The sequence below is a fragment of the Heliconius melpomene genome, chromosome 2 (assembly GCF_056956725.1).
Source record: "Heliconius melpomene rosina isolate 202511_hmr_F chromosome 2, ASM5695672v1, whole genome shotgun sequence".
Taxonomy (NCBI): domain Eukaryota; kingdom Metazoa; phylum Arthropoda; class Insecta; order Lepidoptera; family Nymphalidae; genus Heliconius; species Heliconius melpomene.
Window position 1 is genome coordinate 8469350 of NC_140390.1, and position 26290 is coordinate 8495639.

The following is a 26290-nucleotide window of genomic DNA, read 5'->3' on the forward strand; positions in this document are numbered from 1 at the left end:
TAATTTAACGTGCAAATTGCACTTTCAAACTAAACTGTGCGCTTCAATTATTACGAAAGACAAAGATCTATTAATAAAGGTAATAATTTTATTATTAATATTTATTTTACAATCTTTGTTATTAACTAAAATAAAGTTTTCAACGTGAACTTTTATGAATGAATGAGCCAAATATCTAGGTTACTCTGATTTTTTTATTAGCTCCACGCTGTATCCCGCACATTACATGGTAGGCAGAATGGACCTGGGAACCTAGTGACTAGGCACACCGTTCTCATTAAGACACTTCTGTACACCAGAGCAAGGAAATAAAAAAAATTCTAAACTTAAGCGTTGCACAGACATGTTCGTGTTAAAGTTCTTTTTTCTTTTTCAAGACATTTTGTTGCCACCCAAATATGGCCAAGAATATATCATGTACCATACAAACTTCTAGTTATTTCCAAGTTAAACACGGGTAACAATGATGCTGGTAAATATCACATAATTTACAAAAATATCAAAATCATCTTTTATACATCAAACAAAAGCAAAAGGCCGTTCCAGCTGAGCCCGAGCGCTGTCGATTAATACACACCAATTACTGATATTTGCACAAGAACTAATTGGATCCGACTCCACGATTTATTCTGTGTAATTAAACTCAGCATAATTCGGCGTTCATTAGCGGTGGGTACGTACGGCGGCGCCCAGCGTGGGACTCGCTTTGGACTGTTCGGCAAATATTAATTATGTTAAGTACCCACAGATTAAAACTAAGTTACTTGTTTAAATTTTAAAAACAAATAAATTTGCTTCACGCTGTATCCTGTATATAGCGGGATAGGCAGAGGAAATTTAGTGTTGAGACACTCCCTTCCTTACTTACCGCAGAATTTTTCGAAGCACTGGGGGTTGAGGGGCAAAACTAAACGCCGAAAATGTTATGGAAATGTTACAAAATTGTTATAAGATAATTCTTATACATTTACAATCAATTACAAGAAAAAAACACAATTTTTATAGGTACTAGGTGAAAACCTTGCAAAAAAAACCACCTAGTTTTGTAGCTATGCACATACGAACAAACAAACATACGAGATAAATAAACAGTATCAATATCGCAAGCAATCACTCCCGCAACGTGAAATATCACGCTATAAACGATTCGGCTGTTGCGTGTCGCGTGTTTGCCGTGATACCGAGCGTGACATTTTAACGAGCTGACAACTGTATTTGGTCAGCAAACACGGGGGAGACATCTTGTAGATTAAACGAGATCGGGGTGGGCTGCGGTACTGGAATTGATTTGAATACTGTTTTAACATTCATGTGTGTTTAATAAAATATAAAAATATTTTTACGAATTAAAATGTTTATTGGAAAAATTGCGGTTGAAATAAAAATTATACATTTTTCAATTTTTTTTTGAGTTATAAAACTTCCGACTGACGTCAGTCGTGGCGCAGAGGCATAAGTGTGCGATTGTAGACGTGACGCGAAAGTGGAGAACGTAAGTATCTTAAGGAAAACGGAGTGTCTCAACATTAGGTTCCCAGGTTCCCTCAGCCTATACTGCTATATGCGGGGTGAAGAGAAACAAATTTTAATATGCTTGTATTTCGAAGGCAGCCAGGTTCAAAACGAAAAATCCTTAAGTGTTACATAGCATATACATTTATTGATATACTCGTACATGCTATGTTCCATCACCTGAACCGTTTCTAAAGCCGGAGCTAAAATCTAGTAACTAACGTTATATAAAAACAATTAAACTTAAACAAAAGAAATAATCCGAATTGTAATCACATTTAAAAGTCAGCAATACGGGAGAAACAGCACATATCCCTTTTAAAGCGAGACAGGGTTGATTTGGTATTCCGTGTGAACGTGGACGCCGTGACAGTGGAGCCAGGATTACGCGTGACGGGTTTAAGCCCTCGGACATGTTAATTTTGTGATGGAACCGTCCAAAAATCGTACAAAACGAACCTATTTTCTATTATATCGATTGAAATTTATTATTTTTTTGGAGTGAAGATCTGATGGTGCTAGGATCAGTTGGGCTGGCTGTTGTGACAGTGGATTCGATTACCGACAGTTGATAATATTGATTCCTTGGATAATGGGCCATCTTTCTCTAAATATGTATGAAAAGTCCTAAATGACATGGAACAAATAAATAGAGGAAATAGATACAAAAAATAGAGGAAAATACGTATTTTGGTAACACAATTATAAAATTTATATTTGACAATCCTATACAAAGAGTCTCCTTGACATCTTTTATTTATATATTAATTGAATATAAAAAAATGAAAGAAGAACTCTACCTTAGGGAAATAATAGCTTTGAATAATAAAGTAGTCATTGTAGAGAGAAACTCTTGGATTTTATACGACAATTGTTCGTTCCTTTTGTTGACTGACTGACAATTCAATCTTTTCTGATTGATTATGACATATAGCACAGATATTACTACTATTTTTATTTAATTTCATATTTTTTACAGCTCCACGATGTATCCCGCATATATCAAAGTAAGCAGACAAGACACTATTTTCCAAACACCGCCCAATTTATTAATCGTCTTGTTACCAGAGCGATATAATGAAAACAATTAATTCTACTCTGAGAATCGAATCCACGATCGTCTCGTTTTCAGACCTACTTGCCCTCAATGTAATTTTCAAGTACTTTAACGAATTTCTCTGCAATATAGTGCATAGTGCATATATACAAGCAAAACTAAACGCAACCACAATGTCCATAAAGATTGTAACAGATATAAAATATTCCACCTTCGGAATACCCCTCGACTGGGGAGAACTTTCACGTTCTCCAACAAGAGCCTAATTTCCCTAAAATCTCAAGTAGCCGGTAACAAAAGACAGTTATGAATGCTAGTTACGTTCGGTGTTTAACTCTCAATGGGGCGGTGTTGAACAAGGTCCGCCGGCCCCGGGGACCTCCGCTAAGTGAATTAAGTGTTTGCCGACTCACAGACACTCGCCGGTTATTATGCTGAGAGGAATATTTTATACGGCGCCGTGGCTCGAGAACCGCGAAATAAAAAAAAACTGTCAAATGCTTTGTCGAGCTCTCGTATTTACATTTTTCGAAATGTGCCAGCGAATATTTCGAATTAAAGTATCGGGGGCTGTGGTTTTTGTGTGTTATTGAATAGGCCACTCCTGTGATGAGATAGTGAGATGGGGACTCTCGCGTCCATTTTTAATCGCTAATTTAAAATTCATAAGACGTTTAACATTTTCGGTGCAAAGTTGAGGGAGACAGTGTGTATATAAAGCGGGGCCGGCGGGCGCGCGCTCAGTCGGCTTTGAGAGGCGGCGCTAGGATGTTGTCGCTGTACCGCGCCTGGCTGGGGCCGAGTCCGTGCGTGGCGCGCCCGGCGCCGCCGCCCGGGGCTCACCGACCAGTACCGAGACGGGCTAGAGCGCCTTCGCCCCCAGCATCACCACCACCACCGTCACCCTCCTCAACCACATCGAGTGAGCTGGACGTGGAACGCATCGAGCCCGAGACACCACAGCGTCCGAACAACACAGTACTGGACATAGCCTCTTGCGACGGCCCGGTACGCTTCAGCCGAGTCCTCAACGTGGCCTGGCGGGAACCTTCCCCAGAACGAGAATGGCCGTGTCGCCACCGCAAGACGCAAACACGCACTACAATACACTACTACCCCTGCAAGACCTGCGGCTCCAAGTTCCCCTCGTACTACTTCGTCCACAAGCACAGGAAGAGGTGCCATGCTGAGGAGACCACCGGCCAGAACTCCCCCGAGCCGTCAACGTCCAGTGCGTGAACAGCAAAGTGGGTAACATATCAGTATTATGTGCAGTATGGGTGATCGAGCGAGCTTACGCGGTTAGGTTAATGCAATTTAGTTATGGTTGTTTAAATAAATGTTTATGAATTAATGATGAATGAGTGTTTTATTTAAATACGTCTTAAAGTCATTAGTTTTGTTATTTACAGGCTCCATAGATTTTATTTTATAAAATAATAGAAGTGATTTTTAGTTTTCTAGATATTAAAAAATATATTTTGAATATTATTCAAATAATTAAATAAAAAAATTTACAATTTGTTTTATAAAGTATGACTACTAAATAATTATTACTACTAATTATTACTAATTATTACTAAACTTTCAAATATATATATAATAAAATAGCCCACATTCGTAAGAAACGTGTGAAATATTGACATTTAAATTAAAATTGCAAATAAAATCTAAATCAACGATCCTACACATAAAAATAAAGAATTATAATTTCAATTTTTGTAACAAAAAATTATGTGATTTTACTGTTTTATATCTCAAGAAACATGACTTTTGCAATAAACATTTTCTTTTTTTAATAATTTTTAAGCATTTTTTTATTAATTAAAGATTGTGTCGAAATAAGACAACTAAATGATAGAAGATGCAAGGAGTAGACCCAGAGTCATCATGTATTTCAATTGTAAAAATAAAAAATAATAATAATATAAATTGAACATACAAAATATTAATTATCACCTCAAGAGTCCCATAATAAATAAATAAATTCAAATCATAAATTATATTATGTTTTCTTTAATTTCGCGCCTTCTCTATAAAAGCATGGTATTTTGTAACTTTGCGTATTGACAATTAACTTAGTATGCAAAACCCTAATAGGCGATTTGTCTTTGAATATATAAAATTACAACCACTCTGACAACTCTCAAATCACTGAAGCCAGCTGACCAGTTTTTAAATTATAAGTGAAACAGCATGAAGCTGATTTACCCTACTATATAGGGGATACAGCGGGAAAGTGACCTACCCCACTGTAAGCGGGATAGAGCGTGAAGCTGAGAGCAATATTAACATACCTGGTTCAGGCGTGGGCGGCGGATGCGTGGGCGTGGGCGGATGCGCCGGCTGCGGAGTGGGCGGCGCGCTGCCCGACGACGACGTGGACACAGCGCCGCCGGCACCGCCGCTCGACACTGATGTCGTCTGGTTTTGGGGTTGAAGGAACGATTATTGTAGATAATATGTATAAAATTAGTTTAAAAAATCAAGTAGACAGAGATAACAAGAGAGAAACATTCAAGTATAATTTTCTTTAAATTATATTTTATAGCTAAACGTTGTATGCCGCATATAGTAGGGTGATCTAGTGATTAACACACACCGTTCTCCACTTTTTTAGGCATACATACTTTGTATTATATGCATGCTTTTCAAGACATTCCATAATAATTCATTTCTCCGAGTGATAATCGAACCTACATTTGTCGTTTACAGTCTTTTGCAGTGAGGCTGCTCTACAGCTTAAGCCACTCCTTTTTTATTTTTACACATTACCCCGATCACGAGAATCAAACCTGAATAATTTTAAATCACGACGGGTTCAGTGATTTATCCCAGAATGTCGTTAAAATCGCTGGCAATAAAAAAAATCCTATAATTGTTTACCTAGAGTAACAAATTAAATAGCAATGAATATTTAACATTAATTAATGTTAATTCAAATATAACTCTTTACTCTTATACATTCCTCTAAAATTATTTCAGATGAAGAAAATAAATGTAAAAAAATATAAACAGAATAATTTAGTTCTCCAGTAAGAAATAACCAATTCTCCAATAAGAAATCAGTAACCACTAATTAAGTAATCATTCAATAAAAACCACAAAACTCACAGTAATCACAGTAGGAGTGCTCGTTGTAACCGTTGGTGGCTGGGGCGAGGGCGCGGGCGGCAGCGGTGTCTCCGACACAGGGGGCGTAGGCGCCGGGGCCGGACTGCCCACCGGGACACTAGGTACACTCGGCACAGTTAACACACTCACACTGACACTGACACCACTAGTACTTGTCAACACACTGGTCACTGAACTATTTGGGACAATGGGGTTACTAGAGCCACTGGAACAGCTCATGGAGCTGGGGCTGGGAACGCTTAAGCTAGTCGTGGTGATGGCCACCGGTGGTGCTGACGACGCTGGTGGCGGGGAAGGAGGTAATGGCGGCGTTCTGTTCAACTCCGACCTGTTGAATGAAAATAGTTTGATCAGTATTTATTGATATATATTATGTATGTGAGAAGTGTAATATTTCTAATAATAATTAATATCGTGTGTTAATATATGTAATGATTATCGGTTCCATCACTTCCGTCAAATTATGTCATCGAAAATCCAGAAGTAGAGAACAGAAAAGTAGAAAACGAAAAAAACGTTTAGATATATTCAGAATAAGATTAAGTTCATCTTTAAACTTAAAATTTTTATTTTACTCTGTACATTATTTTATATATTTTATATAGTAAACAAAAAATATTAGTATAAAATATTGAATAGAAAGTCAACTTATAGCAGCATGTAAGTTATGAGCCAGAGCAAAAGACGATGCCACAATCTAGACAAAATGTATTTTAACATAAATATATAATAGTTGTTTCTGCCATATCTTCAAAAATTATCTTATGTTAACCCAATTCTTATTATCTTAACTCAATTTTGAACTGAAACGCAGGAAAAATCGCAATAAAAAACTAGTATCACACATAAATATTTAACATACTTAATTAAAAATATACATACCTACATATATGCTAAGAAGTAATTGTATTTAATTCGCGAGTACTTTATTAATGCTGCCGCGACTGGGGAGCCGCGGGGTAAATGGGTAATATAAAGAGTGGCGAATTGCGCTAATTATGTTTACCGTTGCCCCTCTCGGCCCGCACCTCCCCACCCCTCGCCCGTTTCGTGTTTGCGTTTGTGTAATATCGCATTAATCAGCTCAAATGTATGTTGATTTTGATGTTTTTTTTATTTATTTTCAAAATATATATATATGAGGTCTCGTTTTATTATGTTGACATGGGTAAATTAAATATTATTATTTAATAAACATTCGTCATGGGTAACTAAATAAAATTTGAATTAAGCTTTGTAAAAAAAATAAACCATTAAACTTGGAAACCTTAGAAACATTAATTGATAGATAATTATGGTAGTTTTTTTAGGTTACTTAAAGTTACTAATAGTAACTAGTTACTAAAAGTATCTCTTTCAGTAACAAAACCTCAGCAATAGTAAAACGATAACATATAATTATATTATGACCGCTAGTTTCTAAAAATAATTAGTTATTAATGATTGTTTATTGGAAGTTATTTTCTCTAATTACATTTCAAGCAAACTGCAGATTGTAGATTTGGGGGATGCATATACCGTACTAATTAATTTCTATAGCGCTACTGTTTTTAATTGTTAAACATAAAAATATATACAACAATATGAAATAATTTATAATATTAGTTTGACACCATAACGCTAAAAACGACGGCATCAGTTGGAAGTTCAAATTGCAGTTTGTGCTTACTGAAGATTTTACATTTTTCTCCGATATTGTTTCACTCAAATTGCATCACGATAATAAGATATCTTTATATAAATAAGTTATACATATAAAGATACCACTAGGTTCTGTCTACCCAACAAAAATAGCGACACATTTAAAAATAAAAAGCAAGTTTCCATATTTAATTTATAGCATACAAGCGTAATATTTAAAATTCGGGCAATTATACTCGAGTTTAATTAACGGTTAAGCAAACAGGGACGCTGCATCGGATTATACCGGCTTTACTCGTACACTACCATTTGTCTTCATGTGAAGATATAATTAATTATACGTTAATATTTAAAAACGATATAATTTTAACTTTACGCTTGTATCTCGTACATGGCAGGGTAGGCAAGGGGAACCTGGGAACCTTGTGTTATAGTCATTCTGTTTCCATTAAGACACTTCCATTCTCGACTTTCCGCTGAATTCTTGAGGCATTGCTCGTAGAGTAGCGGAACTCAACGCCGAAATTTTGTTAAAAACGACTTGTTGTTACTTAAATTATTTAGTTATAGATATTTTTAAACTGTTTATGTTTATATGTATTTGAAAGCAAATTTTCAAATCATTAAAACTCAAAGTGTTAACGTCTAAATAAATTTTAATATAATGCTCTTAAAACTTCCTATGGGCTTGAATTCTTAATCTCGAATATCTAACACGGTGACAAGCAATCATTTTTTTAACAATTTGATAATTATTTTCTTAAAATAATACTCTTTAAGTTTTATTCTACGAAAATAATTAAGAAACTGTATTTATATTTATCAAACACACTATAATATCAACGGAATCGCAAAAAAATAAACTTTTCCATTGCCTTGTGTTTCGTTTTCTCGATTGGCGGGCGCTTTTAATTAAGGCAATTAGAAAGATGGGCGCTGTGTTTGCGTAAAAATCTAAACAACCACCGGGAGACGAGCAGAGATGTTTTCGTGTCGATATTTCTTTTAACCACAATCGATAAAAATATTAATAGAAAAAATTATTGAAATTTAAATAATATAAAATAATTGTGATTGATCATTGAGTTACAAACTCAATAGGAAAATAACGAATGTTAATAATATTCACGTTTTTTTTTTAATAAAAGCCAAACCAACGTACAATATTTACGAATGACAAAAACTTTTCACGATACAAATTAAAAACAAAAATAAACTTCACAGGTTTTTAATAAACATTAACAAACATAAAAAAAAAAAATTAACACACCAAACCTACAAACAAAATCTAATATTAAAAAAACGAACTAAAAAAAAACAAAAACATCGATATCGACAACCACCTCCACGTATCCCTCTCCGCACGTATCCCGCGGGATCCTGCGCAAATAAAAGCGGGAGTGATTGTCAACACACGCACGAATATTCGCATTATTATTCCTATCTCTATTGACAACCGGCCCGAGTCTCCCCTCCCTTGGGAGAGGCCAAATTGGGTATTTTATTTGATTTATTGATGAAAATACTGTACTGTGATTGAGTAAAAATGTGAAAAAAGTTCAGTGATAATAATGATAACATTTTTTTTATTGGTAACTTTTTCTTTTAGTATTAAAATGAAATGTAATTAACATTATTATAATTAAAACATCGTTATAGGATAGTAGTTAGGATTGAACAACAAATAAAACTCGAACATTTTCCTATGTCAAATCAAAGAATATTCAACGTTTAGCTCTGTTATTCAGCATTTAATAAATCCAATTAGAAAGAATAGTAAAGATAAAGGAACATAATTATAATACAAGTCCAAGAAACCAGCAAAAAAAATTATAATAAAAGAAATTATTCTTAAAAGAACAAAAAAGCAATAAGTTTCCAAACGAAAGACTCAAATTGAAATTAAATGTCAACACGCCAATGTGATACAAGCGTTTATCTGATATCTTAAGACTTAAGTGATTGGACGAAGAATATGAATTTTAAACGGTTCAACGTTAAGACACAAAGAGAAATAACGGAATTTGATAATGGAGAGTGGAGGGCAAACATGGAGAGTCCGGAACCCCTTTCTCCATTGACTTTTTAACGTTTTATGAAGATTACATTTTCATAGGACGGTAAAATGGACTATGTTGAAATTTAAATTGTTTCTTTTCATATAAGGATGGAGGAAGTATTTGCTGTATTTATGGTTCGAATACGATTATTATTTATAATATGTTAGGTGGTTGTTATGTTTTTAATAATTGTTACTTTTTAAGTTGAAGGAAGTGGGTTCGATAACATAATAGCATATTTCGAATGGAAGTTTATTTTTTCAGTTTATGAAGTTTCTAGAGACAAGATTAAAACTTTTAGGGCGCGACGGTAAATTGCTGTTCATTGTTGCATTCTTTCTAAGCATAGGTTTTTATATTTTTTATAATATTCTTTTTTGCGTCTTTAGATACACTAGAAACGTAGGGGGTTTTAGTGAAATCTACCAGATTAATAAAAAAATGGAACACAATACTAAAATGTTTTTTAATATAAATGAAGGAATTTCTTATACAAATGAGAAATTGAATATTTTTCTTTTCTTCGCTCTGGTAGCGATCTGAAGCGCAATGCCTCCAGAATTCGGCGGAAAGTGGATAACGGAAGTGTCTTAACGAGAACGGAGCGTCTTAACACAAGAGTCTTAAGTTCACTCTGCCATGGCAGAAATTCTATATATTAAAAGACAGACAAATTTGTATATATGTATATATATATTTCAACGGGTTCCAATCGTTTCAATCAAACGCCAGAGGGACCCCGCACCGACATAGCGCAGTGTTGACACGGCGTAATTAAAAAGCCGCCAGCCCTCTCTCTCTATTGATAAAACTTCTGTTTGACCAAAAATGTAAATCTGCTATTGTTATTGAATTGCTTGCATTTGGAGTTTTTTTGTTTCGTAGTTATTTGTTTTTTTAAAGGTTAAAAAAAAGTAATTGTTGAGGTTTTTTTTAGTCGGGTTTTCTTCAGATAAAAATGCATTGTGAACGTAATTGTAGCCTAAATATGATGAAAATAAAAACATGACAGCTTCACGTTTTTCTCGATGAGCCCAGTAGGGAGGTTCTCCCTCCTTAGTGTTAAGTCACTCCGTTACCCAATTTCTGCTCAATCTTCTTAGAATACGTTACAGCGTTTGACTACGTATTGTTTAAAAAATGAAAAGAAAATAAGGATAATATTAAATTACTAGCGACCCTCTTGCGCCACACCGCGCGCCACGACCACTTCAATTATTTATTTACATTTTAAATAACAATAAAATTTCACCTGTATCAAGCATATAGCAGAAGAAGCAAAGGGAACCTAGTGTTAAGCACTCCGTTCCCATTAAGATATTTCTGTTCCCCACTTTCCGCCCAATTCTTTTGGCATTGTGTCTTGAGTGGCGAAACTCGACGCCAAGCTTTACAACGTTACCAGAGCGAGGAAATGAAAATATAATTTACTCTATTTTCTCAAGTAGGAATCGAATCCACAACCTATCGCATTTACAGCCTCAAAATCCTTTTAATCTTTTTCATCATCACTAGCGCCATCACCACCCACAAAATTTTGCGGATATTTTTGACATTATGCCGTAAGTAATATCAATGGAAAGGGGTTGTAACCCCTTTTAATAAAACGCTGTAAAATCTGTATAGATGGCGTTTAAGAGCAGAGGTTATATTTAATAATTTTAGATAGATGGCGCTGAGATTTAAATGCTGGCAAACATATTGTTAAAATGTTATGCTAAAATAATACATACTTCTTATGTTTCTTTTTCTCAATATTAATATAATAAATTATAATAAATCAACAAAATAGAAAGATAATGATCTCATATTCATTTTCAAGCAATTAAAAATCTATTAAATACAAATTATCTTTATCTGCATCTCATTTGTTTATATTATATCAACAGTACTATAAAGAAATCATAAATGTTTACTATTACAATTTAAAAACATTTTTTATTAATTAAATATTAATATTGATATTAACTATCTAAAATATTTTTTCTTTTATCTATTCTTATCTATTTACTATTAAACGATTGTATTTGAAAATCAAACAATTCACAAAAAAGGTACAAAAGGTCTGCCAAAAAAAATATAACTATATAAAAACTTACATTTCACTTTAAACAAATAAAAAATATTTTAATATATTTTTAAGAATTTCTTTAATATTCCAAGCGTCCCAGGTCAAATCTTTCTCCAATAATATATCTATCCATACTAATATTATAAAGGTGTAGAGTTTATTTGAAGAAAAACTTCTCTATGTTGAAATTCTCTATAGTTCGTTTTTCCAAGAAGATTCTAAGTAGTATTTTAAAAGAAGATTGTATTGAAATAATTTCAAGTACAGTACTGTCTACTCTCTATCTCTCACCTGGCAGGATGCGCGGGCGCAGCGGGCGGCACCGGTATGCAGTTGACGGGGGTCTGGTCCGTCTGTTGCATCTCTTCTAGGCTTGGCTCCTTGTCTGTCGTACGAGCTGACCCTAAGTGGGAAAAGGGGGTCGTTGATTATAGTTGTTGATGTATTTTTTTTATATAAGTGATTGGTTATTTATATACTTTTAATATACTTAGTGTGATGCTGGTTTATTACTATAGCTAATAAGCTTGCTAAAAAAATCACATACTCATAATGGGCTTTTTTTTATTTTAGGTTATGTATGGTAACCATTTTGATAATTTTAGATCTTTAATATACATTATTAATAAATTATATTATTTTGCTAGATATCAATTGACGGTGTGGCAAACTTTAGATTAATTACAATTTACAATATCCTAAAAGTTTACAACAGTATTGTTCAGTTTATTTTTCAGTTCAGTTTTTAACATTACGTAGGTTGTACTACTTGGTGGAGTCAGTCTATAACCCACATATAATTAATTGAAGGCATTTATCAATGTCATAGAACACAAATCAATAGTTTTATTACAATTACAAAAATTTCCTGTTGTCTCTGTATTTACGCAGGTTAAGCTCAGAAATGGCTTAATCAATTTAAATGCACTTTTACAAAATGGTATTGTATTTTGGCACTTAAGTTGTATCAAATTAAATTATTATGTTTGACAATATTGCAACCAAAATTAACTGTGTTATTAAATTGGCTGAAACTATAGTTTGCAATGTATAGTCTTTAAAATGATAATGCTACTAGAACACGAGAGTAAATAATCCTGTCGTTCAAGCGGGCGACTCCTCGGGCAGGTCGCTAGTATACAAATATTATTATGTACATGACATCACAAAATACCTTGCGACCGCTGCAACCGCGTGGTGACTCCCGCCGGCAGCTCGGGCTCCGGCGGCGGCCTCGGCCTCGCGTGCCGCCTCGGCCGGGGCTTCCGTAACAATTGTTTATAGTTCTCCGCCTTTTTGGATAAGTAGTAGAACCTGTTGGAGTAAAAATTATAAATGCATAAGAAATCACTTTACTTGTGTTTTAATTATTTTTAAATAATAATTTTATTATAAAAGTTGATTATAAAAGTGTAAGCACAATAAATTTGTTAATACATGATTGTAGTAGATTTACAAAGTTGTAGTTTGGATATACTTATACATCTATATCAATATCATAAAGTGGAAGGGTTTGTTTGGTTCAATTTAAATATGCAATCTTCATTATGTATCATTTTCCATTTATTAGGGGAAAAATCCCTGCTCTGGTTAGAGTTACCTTCCGCACTTAAAATATTTCATACACACAATTCTTAGTTGTTTTCTAAAATATATAACCACCCCATGTGCATCTTCACCGTAGGTAAAAGCTATTCATACATTTCTTTTTCAGCTTCACGCTTTATCTACTCTCATTAAGACTCTTCTGTTGCCCAATTTCCACTAAATTCTCAAGGCATTGAGTATTGAGCGACAGAGCTCAACGCCGCGGTTTTCCCTTGTTACAAGGACGAGGAAATTAAAATATTAAATATTTCATTCCCTCGAGTGGGAATCAATCCTACAATCGTTACGTTTACTGTCACGCTTGTGCCATTGCATCATCATGACGGCCTATTCATACTTAAAAACAAAAACATAAACTAACCTAACACAATCCCTAACGCTCTTCCTGGGCAGGAAGGAGGCGATGGTGCCGAAGTTCTTGGGGTGCTGCAGGTACTTGTCCCGGAACACCTCCCGCTCGGCTGAAGACCACACGTTGCGGAGCTGAAGCGCCTTGTGAGAGCACTCCATGTCTATACAACGCTCTGGAACAATTGATAAATGATTATAATTAATTATAAAACAATAGTCCTAATGAAATAGGTAAGAGGTAGAAGCATTATAATAATGTTATAAGTGTTAGTCTTGAAAGAAGTTACCAATGGCTCAGAAGGCAGGTCTGCTGAGAGGAGCCAAGAAGCACACCACATAATTTCTCTTTTAAAATATCGTTTAAATATTTAAATAGTTAAAAAGAACTAAATAAAAAGTACTTAAAACATTTTTTTTATTCCTGCTTCTTAAGATGCAGATTTCATTTTCTATGAAAGTGACAAAAAATGTTACGTTGCTGAACAAATGAATGTAAAATTTAGTAATATACTACATAAACATACTATTAGTATCTAAATGCAAAGGCCTGGCTTCCTTGGGGTCCCTCAGTAACGGAGGCACCACAGTCAGTGACCTCATCTTCTTATCCTCGTGCTCCTGCTCGTGGAGGCCATCAGCTATCTCTTCTAATTCAGCTTCCGACTTCACTCTGGCACCGAGACGGTTGAATCTCTCACGCTCTTCACGCTGTTTCCTTAGTTCTGGGAATACCTGGTGAAGAACAGTTATGTTAATAAAACATTTTTGTGGTAGTTGTAGAGACCAGTCATCATCTCCATCAGCCACGCCATGTGACTGGTGAAGGTTGTGGGTTCAATTCCCACTTGAGGAAATGAAATATTTAATATTTTCACTTCTTTCCTCTTTTAGATATCAACCAAGAACTCTACTATTCAATTGAGCCAATTAATATTCAATTAAATTATTTTTTTCTTGGTAGTACAATGTATCTTAACATTAGGTGCCCTTTGACTGCTCTGCTATTTGCGGGATACAGCATGACACAGAATATTTTTCTTGATTTAGTGTGAAATAATATCATAAAAATATTTGAATAAATCACAAACTACTAGCAATCCTTTAAAATTTTTATATGCTTTCTTCTAAAATCATTTATTTGGACTTCATTGATAATACAAACACATAAAAAAATTCAAATTATAAGTCCTGTTACATTCTTTTACAATAACATAACAAATTATGTCTATCATATAAAACACAATATCACAATACATACTTTCTCGAAGAACTCGCGGTTCCTCGCGTCCTTCGCTTTCCTCTTCTGTCCCTGTTCTATTCTCTCCACTCTCCGCATCCAATCTGCGGCGCGTCGACTGTACTCCTCTGTTAACGCGTCTTCACGCTGCAAAATGTATTGAAATGTTGAATAATTTGTGTGGTTTACGTAAGTTAAAAATATTTATTGTTGATTTAGAAATAAAAATATACAAAGTTTAAAAATTATTACTTAAAAAGAGTTAAAATTGAGGCAATATAATGACTAAAACCAATCCTTTATATATTTTGATCTATCTCATATTAATTTAAGTGACAATACAACGGAACTTGACAACAACACAAATTTTAAAAGATTAATTGACATTTCCTTTAATTCTTGTGCCTTCTTGTTTTTAAATTAATGTCATTTTTACACACTTTAAAGTATCAAAGACCTAAAGACCTAAAACGACATAAAACTTACATTCTCCGCTTCAACGCGTAGTCTCCGCAAATGTTCGGAGAGTCGTTTCCGGAAGGCGCGGTGTTTCCTAATGTTCTCGTGGTAGACGAGCGTGTCCTGGGGCTGGTTGTATAGCGGGTACAGTACCGTGGGGCCCAGGTGCGAGAGAACAGCGTGGGCTGCTGCAGCCTGAAATTAAATATGTAGATTTATTACCTTTATCTGAGTAGATTTTAATCATCCTAAATAGATTACAACCTAGGGTGGCAAATTTACAAATTATTTTTTGTTTATAATACTAATAAGTATAATATATACTAATATTTATAAATAAAAAAGAAAAATATACAAGATATTAGAAAAAAATTAAAAAGGTGATTGGTCCAAGGATTCCATAGCGAAACAGCCAATGTAAAATACTAGCTTATAAACGTAGTAAGCAGTCTCATTTCCCCACGATATTAAGACAAAAAGCGGTGTTGAACTCCGTCACTTAACACGCAAAAGTTGACCAAAACTAAAAGAAAGGAGTATCTTAATACCAAGTTAATTCTACTTACCCTTTTCCTATTATCAGCATATATACACTGTGCTAAGCTTCTATGTCGTGGAGGTGCCTCTTCAGGTTCCTCCGCCCGCGCCGGTTTTGATGCAGTTTGTTCTAATTCCTCTTGTTTCTTCTTTAACTTCTGTAGCGTTGTCTCCGATAACGCCATCTCTCTATCCACCTGGAATTAATTTACATGTTTCCTTGTAAGTAATAGTTTGTTTAATCAAATTGGAAATTTTAAGTTAAGTTTAGGAATTTTGCTTTTATTCTATTATAATTTTAACTTTTTATTGACTGTCAGGCATTTTTTATTTATTTTTATAGTCAGTAGAATTGAAGATGTTTGTTGGCTAGTGACTATCAAATACTACAATTATAGGGCTAGTTACTTCCCAGGGCAATGAAATTCTTGTGTTATTAGAGTAGATTTGTATTCTTTTAATAGTAAAAAATGCATATATTTACATATATCAAATAAGACATTTTAAATATACCTTAGATATTTGCTGTAAAAGATCATCTTTTGTGGTGCGGAAGCTCTGTTCATCAATGGTAGGCTCGGAAGGTGTGTGTGGAGATAGGACCTCCACGGTATGTGAATTCATAACTGGCTCCTGGAAAATATAAATAGATATGTTTAAAAGTAAGTTTAAAATTAGTTATAGCTGATGCTTACAAGACTACTAGAATACTCAAAATTATTGTAAAACATACAAAATCGAGAAGCGTTGACTAAATTTCTTGGATGATCAAATCAAAGTTTTGTGGTACTTTATAAAGCTAATATTATAAAGCTAAAGAATAACTGTGCCAAACACGTTTATCTCAGAAACTCCTGATTTCAATTGAAAAAATATTATTGTTTTGGATAGACTATTTAAAAAAAAAGCTAAAGGCTATATTACATGACGTTAGTTCTTAGGAAATGACCTAATGAACCTGCTGTCAGAGGTTACTATTATTCATTTAAATGTATATAATGGTTTGTTGTATATATGTAGTTATTTTTTTTTATGTAGTGTATATATATATATGTATTTATGTTTGTGTATATATATATAATATTTTGTTAGTTTGTATATATTATATTGTATTTATTATATATCTGTATGTATTTTCAAAATTGATATTTTATTTTTAATTTTTTTTTTTATTTTTGCACGCCTACTCTTTTTGTTCTCCCACATGACAGGTTGGCTGGTAGAAAATGCTTGTTAGCGTTAAGCCCGCCTATTGTACATTTTTTTTATTTTTTTTGTGCAATAAAGAATATAAATAAATAAATAAATACTTTGCACTTAGAATGTGTCATATACGAGATCGGTACGAGACGCTAGACTAGACCAAAGCCGTAGGTAAAAGGTAATATTCTACAGTACGGTGGACGAGTCATGGCCACACAGAAGTTAAATTTCCTGAAATTTTGCTGCAAGGTTCACTAGGAAAGAAAATAATCAAAAATAAACAATATCCTAAAATCAAATCTACATATCCATCTCGTTTCAATTCGACCACGACTCGTCAACCGTACTGTAGTAGAGTCTCCCAAACCAACTCACCCTAGTATCAACTCTGAGCTGCTGATGTGGAGCTGGTCTTTCGGCGGTGAGGCGTATCTTCTTGAAGGGTGGGGGATCGGCGGGGGGAGGGTGGTGGGCTGGGGGCGCGGGCGGCGGCAGGTACGAGCCCAGCAGCGACATGCGCGTGCCGCGGTACTCGCCTGCGCCGCCACCACCTCCACCACCACCACCGCCGCCACCGCCGCCGCCGCCTGCACCGCGGCTGTAGCTGTCCCTGCTGCGGAGAAAAGAGAATTGGCTTTTAGTATAGTAGCAGATAGATGCAGATAGATCTTAGATAAAGGTAAGACTGTTTATGAGGAAGACATAAGAAGAAAAACACAATATTGCTCGTCGATGGCGATAATAATAAAAATAAAAATTGACTCAAATGAAATAATATCAATAAATGTTACAGGAAAATTACTATATTATAAAAAATATATTTTCAAACGGATTTGAAACCAGTACTATCAGATACAATCAAGGAGGTTTATCTATGTACGCTACGAAGCGTACAAAGAAAATGTTAAATATGTTATCCATCCCAAATCCCAATTAATATCTATAAGTTATCAAACAACGCGAAAAGAGGTTAGTTTTTTAGCTTGCCGCTTTATCCCGCAAATATCAAAGCGGAGAAAACCTAGTGTTAAAACACGTTTTCCGTTCTCCGCCCAAATTGACTGCCCGTTGTAATGACGGAACCCAACGCCGTTTATATTATTATCAGATCGGGAAATAAAATTAATTTGTTATTCCGAGTGAGGAACGAACCCACACCATCGCATTTACTCTCCGACTCAGTCTCTTTAGCCGCTTAGGAATTTTAATGACCAGTTTAATTACGATGCTTGTCATTGATAACATCTTATATCATGTACCGGAGTACGGACAGACTGACACATGTTATAAACTAGTAAACTGTAAGTACTAAGTAGTACTGTGAATGAGTTAATAGTTTTAATGTATCTATACTAATGTAGAATTTAAAGCTCAAGAATTCTTCCTAATTTCGACGGAAAGTGGAGAGAAAAGTATCTTAATGAGAACGTAGTGTCTACAACTAACACTACCAGGTTTCCTCCGTCTACCTTACTATGAGCAGGATATGCATCAGGAGCATTATGATGTTAAAAAATAAAACAAAATAAAATGCCGAAAAATTTGTTTAGTTGAACTTGCCAATCTCAGAAACTACTGAATGATTCAAATTAAAAATATATTTTTTTGTAGATAGTCTATTTATAAAGAAAGACTATATTAGGCTATATTATTTGTAGCAACTACTAAATAAACTAGCTCGGACACCTTGACACAGGCAAAGTCGCAGGAACAGGCTAGTATTAGTTATATAAATAAATGACTAAGCTTATAATAATGACTTCAAGGAATTGAGATAGATAATACATTGGATAACTTCCTCGAAGTGAATTGTTGTCATGTCGGTATTTGTCCTGGCGCGACTGACGACGTGGTAGTAAAAAGTATAAACATTGGGTCAAGGTTCATATTTATATATTACTAGTTAGTTGCTCGTGGGTATGCTTATGTGATTTTTTAATTTTCCTGAAAGTATTTTAGTAAAAAATGTCTAAAATAGATAAAGTTAAATTTGAAATTGTTGAAATCTCAAATTATATATATCGACCGGCTTATGACTAAAATTCATTCAAGATTCTCTACTTTCTTTTCTTCTCATTTCAGCCGAACTCTAGAGACGTTGCGTTTTGAGTGGGAGGAACTCAACGTCGCGACTTAGTTACCAGAGCGAAAAAATGAAATTAATAAATAATACATTCCTCCTTCCTTCCGATGACCTGAAGAAGGTTGCTGGCTTTGACTGGATGCGAAAGGCGGAGGATCGGGAGCTTTGGCGCACCCTGGGAGAGGCCTATGTCCAGCAGTGGACCCGAAAAGGCTGATTTGATTGATTGATTGATTGACATTCCTCCGATTGGGGGATAGAAATCACTCTTGTGCCCCCGCGCGACACCAACCTCAATTTTCTGATATAGGACATGATCAAAAATATAATATATATATATAATATTGAAAATAGAAAATATGATATCACAACTAAACAAAGAGAGCAAACTAGTGGGATTGAGTATGAACCTCAGCAAAACAAAAACAAAAATAATGGCTAATGGATCAAAAAGTAAAATATCGCTAGAAGGGGTCGAACTGGAGTACGTAGAGCAGTATTTATACTTAGGAAAGCAAGTGTCATTTCTTAAAACAAATAACGAAGACGAGGTCAACAGAAGAATCACGTGCACCTGGAACAAGTACTGGGCTCATAAGGAAATACTAAAAGGCAACTATGAATTAAATATGAAAAAAATCATAATGGACACTTGTATTCTCCCCTGCTTGACCTATGGCTCCCAAACGTGGACAGTAACAAACACAATAAAGAATAAGATAAAAACCTGCCAGCGAGCAATGGAAAGAAGCATGTTACACCTAAGAAAAATCCAAAAGGCGATGAAATAAGAAAAAAGACAAAAGTGACCGATGCACTGTACAAAACACTAAAACTAAAATGGGGCTGGGCTGGCCATGTCGCGAGATCCACTGACCAGCGATGGACTCACAAAACCACTAAATGGATCGGCCCACAAGGAAAAAGAAAAGTGGGCAGGCCACAAAAACGATGGGCAGATGACATAGTGTCCATTGCAGGGAAAAACTGGATAAGACTAGCACAGGATAGAAAAACATGGAGAAAAATGGAGGAGGCCTATACTCACCAAGAGGTTTCTATAATTTAAGCTTATATATAATTAAAATAAACAAAATTAAAAAAAAATAAATAAATAAATAAATAATAATAAAAAAAATAAATAAATACATGTATATATATAAAGAAAAAGAAAAAAGAAACTAATAAATAATAATAACATGTGAAAATTGTATATCCAATTTAATATGTATGTAGTAAATTTTACTGTAAATTTTATTTATTTTTGTAAGATGTTTATTTTTGTGAAATGTGTAGAATTTTATGTTTATAGGAAAATAAAAGGCTTTATTATTATTATTATTATTGAAAATAAGCCTGGCAGGTTGTTACGCTACATCACATCAATGTTAATCAAACGCAGTGGAACTGGATATTTTTGACGTTTAATATAAACTCGAAGGATTTCTAATATCGATACTGTATATTTTATCATAAATTTGCTATCTTGTACTTGTTTGCAATATCTCAAATATCTGTAATCGTATTGACATAAGAAGATGCCTGGCTGCCTCTTTAATATTACTGTGTTCACTGGTTCAAATTTATAGAAGAAAATCGTATATTTTATCAGAAATATAAAAGTAAGTTGTTTTTGCGGTGGTGTCCGTAACATCCTTGAGAATTTACTGTTGCTAGTTCCCTCTCTCCGTTCTCCCATATACTCCCTAACCTACCTATAAGCCACATTTCAATTTTCTAAATCCAGTATGTTATTCTAGTATCTGCACGATTTGTCTGTGAGTCAGTCGTTCTCATAGGAATTTCGAAAAATCCTCTCTTACTGTACAGTTTTTATATCCAACAATTTCTTATGTGTGTTGTTCAAACATTTATTACAAATAACCATATTAAAAAAAAACTATTACATCAACAAACTTACACAAGTACACAACCATACATAAACGCAAAACTCACGAACCCACTTCTCCACAAACAGTTAAAAAATCCATACAAATAAAACAAAACGCGATCCCTTCAACAGGCTAAAAAAAAACAACTGTACTACCTACAAAAAGAAACAGGTTAAAAATAATCTAAATTAGGAGCATCACACGTGATTTCACATTTCATCTCGAGACGCGGCGGGAGGTGGGAGGTGGGTGGAAGGTACGGGAGGGGAGGAGGAGGGGGGAAGGCCAAGGTTGCGGGGGGTAACAGAACGGTAGCGCAGGCTGAATTTCTGACGCCGACCACGTGCTCGCCGAAAATACACCGCTGAATGGATTTAAGCATTGTATTTAAAGAGTAACGTTATATTTTATAAAATAAAAACATATCAAATAGTATAAGGCCACAAGCGTGTGATTGTAAGCGCGATAGGTTGTGAGTTCGATTCCCATTCGAGGAAATTAAATATTTTCATTTCCTCGCTCGCCGCTTCTGGTAGCAAGCTGTAGGCAAAGCGCGGCGTTGAGTTTCGCCACTCAACACGTAATGCCTCCGGAATACGGCGTGAAGTGAAAATATTACTAAGTAAATTGTTTCATCCTATCTGATTTCTTTAAAATCATATCTTAAAGTTAAGTGAAGTAACATTTTTTTCATATTTGGCAAATTGACAAAAATCTACTAATATGTCATTCTGTATATTACTTTTACTATAAATTTTAATTTTGAATTTAACACCTATAAAAGTTGCATTTATCTTGATCAAAATCAAAATATAAAATTTTCCATATTCTACGTCTATATACTACGTTAATACCTAATGTTAATAAATATTAAGTGCATTAACTCTATTTCCTCTAATTTTTAAAAACCAGTCGCCCCATTCCTCACCCCTATGACTCAGTGGTGTAAAAGAAAGGCCATCCAAAACCTAGGACCAAGATACAAATACAATGCAGTCTCTAGAAGCTGCCAAAGCGCCAACAGTCCGAGTGGAGAAGACAATGAAAATAAAAACAAGAGCTGGCGTGGAGCCAACGGGAGCAGTTACGAAAGAGGATGTCAATACTTAGTTTTGTGTATTTAGATTATTATACGTTTCTTATGGTATTTTTGTTTTTTTTTCTTCGTGCAGATTGAGAAAAAAATATAATGGTAGGACACTCCGTTCTCCACTTTATACGCGGAAAATAATGCTGTAGTTCATTAAAGTTCGCTCAGACATTTCCAATAGTCTGGGTAACGAGGTTCGATTCCCATTTGAAGAAAAATAAAAAAGAAATATTTTAATATTTTCATTTCCTCGCTCTGGTAATTCCTCTCCACAATCTGGCGGAAAGTCAGGTACGATAGTGTTAACGAGAACGAAGTGTCTCAATACTACGTTCCCTCTGCATACCCTGCTATAAATATATTTACGTAATTACGATTATTCATATGTTATAAGCATTATATGACATTTAGCTACATTCAAAGTTTTTAAGTAAAATTTTTGTTTATTCATTGATATCTCATTTGAGCCTAAATTCCGCCATTTTAACAAAAAAACAAATATTCCATATAAAGGAAAACCACATCAAAAAAAGCCCAGCACAGTATGTGAGCATTATCTTATTTCGCACGTAGCAAAATCAGTTTCATCTTACACACCACAACCCCGGATACGAAGCCGTGTGCGGTTGCGTCGACATATTTTTACCTGATTAACTAGAATGGAGGTTATGTATTTACTTATTTATTTGTGCTTTGAGGTGTATATGGAAAATTTGGGCGTGATTTGTACGATTAATAAATATTTTTTACTCGATATTCGCGTATAGCAATGTAGGGACAGGGTCTTGTCTAGGCTTTGTCTAGAAACAAAATCAAAATATACTTTCAAATAAGATTCTTTCAAGCACTTCTGAATCGTCAAATTACATAGAGGCGTGGGCACAATGTGTGATTGTAAACGCGACAGATTATGGGTTTGATTCCCACTCGAGGAAATGAAATAATTAATATTTGCATTTATTCGCTCTAGGGTCGAGGAAAAACGCGGCGTTGAGTTCCTCCGGAACTCAACACTCAATGCTCCCAGAATTCAGCGGATAAAAAAAGTTATATAGAAATATCAGTCGTAAAGTAAGCTACCACCGTCTCGGAGGGCAGTTCTTTATAGTAGGTAGGTGGTTCTAGGAAATCTCTTAGGAATATTAAGAAAGCCATAAAATGTTATAGTCGTTACTTAAAAGAAGAGACGGGAGCTCTCTTATCAGCGACGACAACAGACGCTGCTTTGGACTAATAAGATACAAGTAAAAAAATACCTTATACATATTTTGTTATTTTACCAAATTAGTTATGATTTTCCTAAAGTTTATTTTGTTTTAGTTGTGATTTTCCAAGGTTGACGTTGACTTTTAGCTATTAACTTTTATAAAAATAAAGGTTAAAAGCTAAAAGTCAACGGGAGCCCTTGAGGTAAGAGTAGATTCGAGTTCTTTAGTTGTATTCAATTAATTTAATATAATGTAATGTTTATTATATTTGAGCACAGACGAGACCAATAAGCTTAATTGATGGACATGACATTTTTATTAATCAAAAAACAATGAACTAACTAGAGACGCCCTTGTCGCTAGACGAGTGGATTTTTAATTAAAGTATTTTATTGATATTAATTTGTTTTGTTAATATAATTAAATAAATTCAAATAAGTACTATGGAGGCTTAAAAGACCGTCGTGGCCTAGCCTCTGTGATTTTAAGCACGATGGTTGTAGGTTTAATTCCCATTCGGCATACCAGCCTAATTGTATTTAAATTATTTTCTTTTGCTCACTCCCATAGACAAATCACTGCGTTAAACTCCGTCCTCCATCACGCAGAGACTTGAAAAATGAATTTAAAGTAGGTAACGAAGTGTCTTAACAATAGGTTTTAAAAGTGAGATGTTGGTGGTGGAGAAATAGATGTATTTGTGGGGTCGATCATATACAGTATACCAAAATATGATAAATAAAAATATTTAACACCAAATGTTCCTACCCTAAACAAACGATAACACAAACAGACAAACACACAAAACGCGTATGTATGTATGTATGTTTGTATATAACAAGCGACGTTAATTATTTCCCGGGACATTGTAGCGCGTGGGTATAACGTCAACGTAAACAACTTCACAGTATTCATTATGCTTATCAGATGTTCCCACGTGTATTGTAATGTTCACTAGATATAGTTGTACGGTCATACATATATCTTTTTATATATATGAGTGTGTGGACTGGGATTTTACTTGGCAACGCAATGAGGCTATATTTCTTTATTATGCTTCATGAAGAGATAAATAAATATATTTATGTTATGCCTTTGTTTAGCTTACCATCGTGAGGGAAAATAAGGGATACAGCATCCCTCATATAGCAGGGTAGAGGGAATGTGGTATTAAGACACTCCGGTCCCCAACTGTCTCCCAATTTTCGAGGTATTGTGTGTTGAGTGGCCAAACTCAACGCTGCGCTGTGTCTTTATATCAGAGCGAGGATACGAAAATAACTTATTCACTTGAGTGACAAATGACGACGTTTCATGTTGTACTACATAAATGCATAAAAAACAATAGACATCCAGGCGCAATGCCTCATGGTTGTGAGTTCGATTCCCACTCGGAGGAATAAATTATTTCCTGGTACTTAGACAAACCGCAACATGAAGTTCCAGTACTCAACAAGCATAACATAACTGGTCCAGTGAAGTCCGATGGTATGGAGTGCTTTAACACTAGACCACACTTCCCTACAGGCCTATCCTCTTATTTGCGGGATACACCGTGAAGCAGCAATCAGAAAACAAAGAGTCTCTTCTCTAAACTCTCAACCCAAACTTTAAAAACATAATAATAAAGACATATAAAAAACATACACAAACAAACAAACCTATAAGACAAGGCGGCGGAGCCATACCCGGGCTGCAGCCGCAGCGCGGGCGAGAAGGGCGCGGCGTAGGGCGCGGCGGGTCGCGCCGGCGCCACGCCCGCCTGCTTGCCGCCGTACGCCAGCGCCCCGTGCCCGTGTTCCGTTTGCCCGGGCCTGGAGAGAGACAAATCCTGGTTAGAAAATACTAAAAAAACATGAAATAATAGATATTAAATACTAGAATAATCATTAATTATGTTATGTATTACTGCTATTTCCGAAATATAGGGAAATACTGAAAACAGCCCCAGATTTAGTAACAACGTATACCTGTTTCTGTACCAACAAATACAATTTAACATGACGAAGCTGAAAAGAATGACTGAACTTTCTTCAAAAGAAGAATATTATATAAAAATAGAAATCTACGTTTAAAATAACGTAAGTCTAGTTCTAAATAATATTTAAAGAAAAATAATAATAAAAACAAATGTATTTAATGACAAAATGTACGGACCAAAAGTCTGTAGTGTAAAAACATGGAGGGAGTTCTTTTTGCAGGTTCCAAATAGAACCATAATTACTTACAAGCAATTACGTGTCAAACTATTCGAGGTCAAGATCGTAAACCGATCGGCGATTATGAAGCTAATGGACGAGTAATTTAGACTAAAAATAGTTATACGATAAGCCAGGGTTACCCAAGGTACCTACTGATATAAATTGTGACTGTTGTGGCGCAATCAGCTGCTGAGTGAGAGTATTTTTTGAAGAACGGCGTTTAGTTCCGTAACTCAACACGTGTCTCGTTTATCCTAAAACTAACGAAGAACAAACGAATGTAGTTTACTTGTGACCATGTAGTTTGTATGTAAAAAAGTTTTAGTATTAACATATAACTACAATTTTGTGAGAAAGGCAGAAAGAGCCCAGAGACGGACAGGTCACTGGGTTCTAGCACGTTTAAAATTTTACGTAGTTTTGCACCAAAATACGCAAGCAAACAAAAAGCATAGCTAACCGGAATCATTTATAACATAATTACTCAATTTAGAAATGAGATTTCAACTCACACTCATCGCCTCGACTACTCCACCAAGAAACCAATGGAACCTAAATAATAAGGAACTACTATAACATATTTAAACAACTCTACCTATCAGTTTTATTACAGCTTATCTCAAATCAGTGCTACAACCTGCATTATCAAATGTAATAAAAGTAACAAACGCAATCACTGGCACCTACTCTAGGCGGATGTTAGGCGATTGAACGTCACCGACAGACCGACAGCATACGAGATTACTTAACTGCTACTGTATACACGTACTTCTATAGCTAGTATAGATAGAAAATATAGTGTTAAGACACTTCCTTCCCTATTTTCATCTAATTTTCAAGATATTGCACTTTGAAGGGCAGAACTCAACGCCTTGCAATATCTTACCAGACAGCAGAAATGTCAATAATTATTTTTTCCTTTTGAGCAACGGTGGTGATTTTTAG

At 34.9% G+C, this 26290-nt stretch overlaps 2 protein-coding genes across 4 annotated transcripts in view; one reads left to right on the forward strand and one right to left on the reverse strand.

Moving 5' to 3' along the window:
- Nucleotides 1-26290, reverse strand: part of Smr (nuclear receptor corepressor smrter) — a 125552-nt gene that overhangs the window by 8742 nt on the left and 90520 nt on the right. For all 3 annotated transcript variants that reach the window (XM_085202971.1, XM_085202980.1, XM_085202963.1), the window contains 12 exons: nucleotides 24806-24958; nucleotides 17247-17484; nucleotides 16182-16301; nucleotides 15698-15865; nucleotides 15159-15326; nucleotides 14694-14819; nucleotides 13960-14167; nucleotides 13446-13608; nucleotides 12651-12790; nucleotides 11768-11879; nucleotides 5684-6032; nucleotides 4867-4993 (listed from right to left, as the gene is read on the reverse strand). In XM_085202971.1, the coding sequence (XP_085059097.1) occupies nucleotides 4867-4993; nucleotides 5684-6032; nucleotides 11768-11879; nucleotides 12651-12790; nucleotides 13446-13608; nucleotides 13960-14167; nucleotides 14694-14819; nucleotides 15159-15326; nucleotides 15698-15865; nucleotides 16182-16301; nucleotides 17247-17484; nucleotides 24806-24958 (2072 nt within the window). The remainder of the gene's footprint in view (nucleotides 1-4866; nucleotides 4994-5683; nucleotides 6033-11767; nucleotides 11880-12650; nucleotides 12791-13445; nucleotides 13609-13959; nucleotides 14168-14693; nucleotides 14820-15158; nucleotides 15327-15697; nucleotides 15866-16181; nucleotides 16302-17246; nucleotides 17485-24805; nucleotides 24959-26290) is intronic.
- LOC146540742 (uncharacterized) lies at nucleotides 2989-3922 on the forward strand. Its single transcript, XM_085203012.1, has one exon. The coding sequence runs from the start codon at nucleotides 3338-3340 to the stop codon at nucleotides 3806-3808; it is 471 nt and encodes a 156-aa protein (XP_085059138.1). The 5' UTR covers nucleotides 2989-3337; the 3' UTR covers nucleotides 3809-3922.

Excerpts from the sequence above, each read along its gene's own strand:
- LOC146540742 (XM_085203012.1), top strand. The coding sequence starts at position 3,338 with ATGTTGTCGCTGTACCGCGCCTGGCTGGGGCCGAGTCCGTGCGTGGCG.